General features: G+C 32.3%; 2 protein-coding genes across 2 annotated transcripts; both read right to left on the reverse strand.

Moving 5' to 3' along the window:
* Nucleotides 1-270: 270 nt before the first annotated feature.
* On the reverse strand, nt 271-3,627 carry LOC111880711 (phosphatidylinositol 4-phosphate 5-kinase 6). Its single transcript, XM_023877132.3, has 6 exons — nt 2,121-3,627; nt 1,713-2,046; nt 1,509-1,625; nt 1,247-1,440; nt 948-1,139; nt 271-853 (listed from the first exon to the last, which is right to left on the reverse strand). The coding sequence occupies exons 1-6, from the start codon at nt 3,080-3,082 to the stop codon at nt 571-573; spliced, it is 2,082 nt and encodes a 693-aa protein (XP_023732900.1). The 5' UTR covers nt 3,083-3,627; the 3' UTR covers nt 271-570.
* Nucleotides 3,628-6,262: 2,635 nt separating this feature from the next.
* On the reverse strand, nt 6,263-7,164 carry LOC111880783 (protein CHUP1, chloroplastic). Its single transcript, XM_023877195.1, has 3 exons — nt 7,018-7,164; nt 6,653-6,811; nt 6,263-6,574 (listed from the first exon to the last, which is right to left on the reverse strand). The coding sequence occupies exons 1-3, from the start codon at nt 7,162-7,164 to the stop codon at nt 6,263-6,265; spliced, it is 618 nt and encodes a 205-aa protein (XP_023732963.1).
* Between the last annotated feature and the right edge of the window lie 361 nt (nt 7,165-7,525).

Genomic DNA, 7,525 nt, shown 5'->3' on the forward strand with positions numbered 1-7,525 from the left:
CAAAAATTAGTAACATATTTTAAATGTTATCAGTTCAAAAAAGTTTAAGATATGCTCTTCAAAATACCCGTATAGCATATGTTGCGAGAGTAATTGATTTAAATAATACAAAGACTTCATTTAACTAATTGCATTGAATTTGTGAATAACTTATTAATATGATTGATTGATTGTTATTATTATTCTATGTAATATACTATTACATACAATGTCAACAAAATTCTATTTTTCTCTCTGACGCACTTTCATCATTTTACAATTGACACAAAATAGCAACATAATATATTTTTTTGTCCATTGATAATATAATAATTATGTATACATTTACCATATCACTACAAAATTCCACACATCTACAACTTCAATAACCTCTAACCTCTATACTAACCTACAACTAAAACCGAACCAAATTTGGCCCTGATAATATAATAATTATGTATACATTTTAAATATGTAGAGTCCTTGATTTTCTTTGTCTCCAAAAGAATTTCTTCTGATATCCATCTTATAAATCCCTCCCTATACCTATACATTTGAGGCTCACAAAAAAAAAAAAACTCCCGAGCCCTTTTAATCGTCTTCTTTAAAAACACTAAATATAAAATCCCGAAAACGTTTCGCGTATTGTATCGGGTCAACAGCCGAGATGGAAGTCGGGTCAAACTGCAATGATTTATACGCGTGTTCAAACTTCTTATTGATGTCATAATTTTGTAGTATATCTATTATACCAAAAAATAATATGACATCATAAAATTCCCCCGTTGCTTCTCCCACTAATTGATTTTGATGACTTCTAACCGTTGATTCGACCCGTGCTGGCATGTTCATTCCAAGCCTCACGGATGCCCACCTGTATTAACGACTTAATACAGTAAGCCAAAAAAATAATAATTTTTTTTTGTATTTTATTAAACATCATTAATTTATCCAGACAACATTCTTACCTTGTGGGATTGAGAGAAGTGATAGAAGTGTCAGTATCGGCTGAAGAAACCCTAGGAGAAGTCCCTGTGCTATTCGGTTCAGAATTTGAATTTTCTAATTCTTGATTGGATTCACGAAAGCTTACACCAACTAAAAGACTATAATCCATAATTCTTTCGTGTTCAAGAAACTCGAGGTCTTTCTCCACTTGCCTGCATCGACCACAATCTACTCAGACAACAACAGACAGTAGACAGTAGACAACAAACAACAGACAGATTGATTTAAATAAAGAACGAGGAAAAGGTAATAAGTTCACCTACAGAAGTCTTGAAACCAATCATTCTGTAAGCGGAAGATGAAATTAAGATCAAGATCTTTGAGAGTGGTATTTGCATCGATTTGAGACTCGGGTTTATCTGTTATTCGGCCATGTGAAGATCCTTTCAAGTCAAACCGCCTGTTAATCCGTACATTCGTATGGAACAAATTTCCCATAATAACAAATCGCACCTGTATCATTTAAAACTATGATTATTGTAATTTTTGTAAATTTGTATCATTTCTATTTTCAATCATACCTTCTTTTGAGAAGTTCCACTCAACTTCACACAATGTAATCCGAAAAACTTGGTCACAAGAGTGTTTTCATACGCTTTCACATGCTCAAAATACGATGGAAGCATCCTCTTTAATACCTACAATAGTTATTTGTCACTTGTCATGAAAATTTCGATACATATGATGAAATAAAAAGTGTAATAGCTGGATTAAAATTGACTCACTTTGACTTCGGCTTTTTTCATTGTCTTGATCATGTACTTGTCATCATGTGTCATGTAAAAAAAGCTTCCACTTTTTCCAGGTGAAGATAACTCCCGAAGAGCCTCATCCCCACAAATCGATAACATGTATTCAGCTGGATCCACATTGAATAGTTTCCTTAAAGTCCTGAAAACAAATGGACAGTAATCTTTCCATCTAAAATCACATGATTGGTGAGGTGGCGTATGTTTGGAACCTTCCGGAGGAAATTTTGTCCATAACTTTTCTTCAGTATCAAAACCCGTAGCCTTCAAATCAACAGATTTACTTGGTGCAGGTCTCCCTACAGAATGTCTGCAATTACACCATTGATTAATTAATAAGAAACATGAATATATTTTACAACTATAAAAACTATGTTGTTTTACCTTATTCCAAGCTGTAAATTGAGCATGAGTTCATAATTCTTGTGACCTTTGCATATTGTGACACCTTGTCTCTCTACTGGTTGTAGATTAATTCCTAAACCACGAATACATTCTTCATGATTTGTGACTCTTTCATCAACAGAAACAGATTGTCTCCTACCTTTGTTTTCATTTTTGGAATTTATCCGAATTTGTTGTTTGTGATGCTTGTGGTGTTTGCTTTCACCTTTTGACCAACTAAACATCTTCTCAGAAGGGAATACAGAAGGGGATTCCGCCTCATGAATCACACATTCACTCATTTCAACTGAAAATAACAAAAGAGGATCCAAATCTTTATGAGAACTCGGTAATCCACCTTCCCAATTCCCATCAAACCGATTTCCATTACTCCAAATCATGATTCCATTCCCGTTCATCTTTCCCTTCTTCCATTGCCCTATATACTGATGACCACTATTCCATTGATATGTCCCTTGTCCATCATGTAATCCCTTTCTCCAATTCCCTTCATAGTGATCACCATTACCATAACTCTCTTTCCCTTTTCCATGTTTCTTGTTCATCACCCAAAAACCTTTGTAAGTATCATTTAAAGAACCTGTAAAAGTACCCTCACCATCTATATAACTGTTCTTGAATTGACCTTCATAAGTAGCACCTGAAGGCCAACTAAATTTACCTTTACCATTACTCTTACCTTTACACCACTCGCCAACATACATACACCCATCTGACCATAAGTACTTTCCATCTCCATGAGGGTAGTTTTCTGCAACCCATTGACCAATATAGATGTCGCCATTGGAGAAGATCTTTTCGACATGGGAAACTTGTATGTCGCTAGCTTCTTCATCTACATGGGCTACAGACATTGTTGTGAACATAGTCGCTGCTCTTTTCTTAGCAGATGCCTGTGATTTCTTAACTTTCACTTCCCAGGCCTTCAGAACGTTGTTCATCGTCTCTTTCTGTACAGATTGGTATGTTATGTGGATTTGTTGCTTGTTAACTTACATACAATACAGTAACGCTGTTAACCGAGATCAAATTCTCCTTGTTTCATCAAAGTAACTCTCAGGCGCATTACAACAAACATCTGTAACGCAACCCAAAAAGACACAAATCTAGGATAACGCGAGACAAACAAACCCAAATCCCAAAACAGAAACGAGAGTGTGATAATGATGAAACTCGTAAAAGAAACAAAAAGGAGATGACGAAGAAAAGAATGTCAGAAGCAATTCTTGAGATTGCAAGAGGGGTGTGTTTCAGATTTGGCAGATACTAACTGGGGTACCTGTGTTTTCTAATTTACAAATGAATGTGCCGAGCTGTTCCATTCCATTGATTCCAAAAGGAAAAAAGCTGTAAATGGAATCAAAGCATGACTTTTTCCGTCCATATTTTTTTATTTAGAAGTAAATTTTTGCAGGGTGGTGGTGGTGGTGGTGGGGCTAAGGATTGGAGAACACAATGTTTTCTTGATACACCCCTTAAGAAACAAAGAAAAGGATGCGTATTTGATATGTCGTTTTTTTTTAACTCTACTCGTATATACAATTATACATTACATTCTATTTTATATTATATATATATATATATATATATATATATATATATATATATATATATATATATATATATATATATATATATATATATATATATATATATATATATATATATATATATATATATATATATATATATATATATAAGAAATACAAAACGGGGAATGTTTAAAAATTATTTTCAAGGGAGATCGAGGATAACCAGTCGTGTATGACTTGCAATTACGATAATTTATTTAAAACATGTTTTCATGGAAAGATAATAAAGATTAATTGTGTATCTTAGATTAGGTTAGTATATTAGTTTATTATCTTATGATTAATCGTGGCAATATAATACCAATTTGGAATACTTACCAAAATTTTAATCTTACTTTATTCACGAAATATAATTGATTTAATTGGATTCAGTTTCCCTAATATATTTCCTGTAATACGCGGTGATGTTTACAGTATCTTCTTGAATGTTCATTTGAAATTATTTATTTGCCTTTATTATATCACATTATCATATGCGAGTTTATAATGTTGATTTGGATCCATAAAATCTGCTTTTGGATAGTTACGAATTATTTTATAATAGAACAAAATTAAATTATATTAATTAGAACTTTTAAAATTTTATGATACGGATCTCATCATTTGGTTTATGAATTGGCGAAGAAGGAAAGATATATAAGATATTTTTTCTTTAATTGTCGTGTTGAAGACATGCTAACAAAGTCGTGGGATAATAATTATTTAACAAACATTTTTCTTGTATATATAGAAAAAAAATTTGGTCACGATAACGAAAAAATATGGTGAAAAACTGACAACATCATAATAATCAGATTGTGGTGAGATATGCGTCATCACATAAAAACATCGGCATTAATTACTTAATTGTTATATAAGAAAATTAAAGACATTGTCTAATCTTCCAAAAAATAGTTGTAACTTGTAAGAGCATATGATGATCATTTCATTTGAACCATAAACCAACATGCGTTATTCTTGTTTTTGTAATCTAAACTTTCTTTGATATATATTATTCTTGATTTTGATAATCAAATTGAAATAAGTTTGATGCATAATAAAACAAGGAATGAATAGTCGGAACATGTAATGAAATGTTTATGGGTGTGAAAGACACCAACACTTTGAAGTGTTTACGTAAAGGGAAAGATAAATCTTTTAAAAAAATCTTAAAGTTTTGGTTTTTATTCGCAAATTATTTTTTAATGAAAAATTGCAGAATACCCGGCTAATGTAATCAATTTGATATTTTTAACATATTAGACGTGTAACATTGTCATGTAGCGCGTCAAGCTGAAAGGGTTGTTAATGTGGTCTCCTCGGCTTAAATAATGTATCAAACACGTGTGTGACTTTCATTAAGTTATCCTTCACACTTATATATAATGTACTAGCTATGAGATTCATGAATTACATGAGTTTATTCAAAAAAATAAACAAAAATGAAGATCTAACAAAAATGAATTACATGAGTTTAGAAAATTTGAACTGAAAGGGTTGTTAATGTGGTCTCCTCGGCTTAAATAATGTATCAAACACGTGTGTGACTTTCATTAAGTTATCCTTCACACTTATATATAATGTACTAGCTATGAGATTCATGAATTACATGAGTTTATTCAAAAAAATAAACAAAAATGAAGATCTAACAAAAATGAATTACATGAGTTTAGAAAATTTGAATTTATAAAAAAAAAAAAGTAAATTACTAGTTATTAAAATTAAAGTGCTTATTTATCTTTTAAATTTAAATAAATAAACAACTAAAATAATTGGATTCAATTTAGAAATTTAGAAATTATAAGAAAAGTTGTATTATTAATTTGATAGACAAAATTGCAAAAATGGTCCCTGTGGTATGCATTTTTTTTGGGGGGTTTCAGTCCAAACCTCGACTTTTTTGGATTCATGGTCCTTTTGACCTAGCTTGTATGTAAAATTGGTCCCCCGACTTAACTTCCGTTAAGTTGTTGCTGTTAACCCCCTCATGTGCCTCCCACATGAGGGTATATTTGTCTTTTCACTTCTAAGGGACCATGTTTGCATCTAAAAAAATATATCTTCTTTATTTAAAAAAAATTAATACCTAGTTATTTAATTTAATAATTAAAAAATAAAAATCTCTCTCTCTCTCTCTCTCTCTATATATATATATATATATATATATATATATATATATATATATATATATATATATATATATATATATATATAAAGAAAACACACAATTACTCAAGCCCCAAACACTTCTTCCTTGTTGTGTTCATGTTTTGGAGAAGAAATCAATCCCACCACCATCATCGAACCTATAAGCCAACTGGGTACTCAATTTTTGTTGAAGTTCAGCAAGCGATACCCACCTAGGAACACGATTTCAATCTACTTCCTCCATTTCCATTGAAGATATAATAAAACCATCTGATTGGCTTCTTTTATTCACAACCGGTTCTTCTTGACAACAATTTGTGCCACTGACTGAGTGTCTTCTTCCTTCTAACCATCCAAGGTTGAGTTTGTAATTCATGGGTTTGGAGACTTGTGATTCTTAATCTAAAACATACCATTTTTCCACTTTTTAATCGAACTTAATCTCTTTTGAGTGCTACCATGTTCAGAAGTTTCATCACTTGATACATAAGGATTACGCCATTCAACAGAAGCTGGGCTTGAAGATATATCAGAAGTAAAAAAAGTCGACTTTTGAAGCTCGTTTTTGAGACAGGAATTGACCCATCTAAGATAAACAAGCTCATCAACTTCGTTCAATTGACTTACCTGTAGATCTTCAACTTGTTTGCATAAATCTTCGTTTATTTGTCGTAATATGGATGCTTCGGATTTGATCTTTTGGATAAATTCATTCTGTCAATCGTTAAAAGTTAAACCAAAAATAAATTGTAAGAAATTTAATGAAGTAAGAATTTGGAAGAGGTTATGCACCTCAGAATCTTTTGCTAAGGAAACTAGCTGAGACTCCATTGATGAAATCCTGCAACAAAGAATTCTCTTTTGAAGATGAAGCTCGACATTCAGTCGTCTTAATTGAAGAACATCTACCTCGACATTGTTAACAACTCCCTTCTCTAGATTTTCTTGTAACTGATGAGAATTCAACTATTCAGAGAGATTTGTGTTTTCTGTTCTAGCAAATCGATTTTTCTTTTATGAGAATCGATTTCACTCCAAGGGTCAGAGATGGGTACGTGGCAACGAACTCGACTGTGTTCATCGTAACGCTTTCATAGAGAGCTTGACTGGGTCCAAGATTCAAACTCAACAAGAAAACACACGAATCTGAACAATACAAATTCTGTGATGGCGACGAATTCAACATCACATAAAATGGCTAACTCTTTTGCTTTCTTCAGTAACCCATTCCGTCTCTTTGAGAACGTCACTTGCCTATTGGTTGAGTTGTATATTCTCCTGATTGCAATCTTTCCTCTACCCATCTTCCCCCTTCTGTTATATTTTGTTCTTGTTGCTAGGGCTTCATGATGTTAACAAGAGAGAGAGAGAGAGAGAGAGAGAGAGAGAGACCTTTTTATTTTTTAATTATTAAATTAAATAACTAGGTATTAATTTTTTTTAAATAAAGAAGATATATTTTTTTAGATGCAAACATGGTCCCTTAGAAGTGAAAAGACAAATATACCCTCATGTGGGAGGCACATGAGGGGGTTAACAACAACAACTTAACGGAAGTTAAGTCGGGGGACCAATATTACATACAAACTAGGTCAAAAGGACCATGAATCCAAAAAAGTCGAGGTTTGGACTGAAACCCCAAAAAAATGCATACCACAGGGACCA

Source organism: Lactuca sativa, chromosome 7 (genome assembly GCF_002870075.4).
Source record: "Lactuca sativa cultivar Salinas chromosome 7, Lsat_Salinas_v11, whole genome shotgun sequence".
Lineage (NCBI taxonomy): Eukaryota > Viridiplantae > Streptophyta > Magnoliopsida > Asterales > Asteraceae > Lactuca > Lactuca sativa.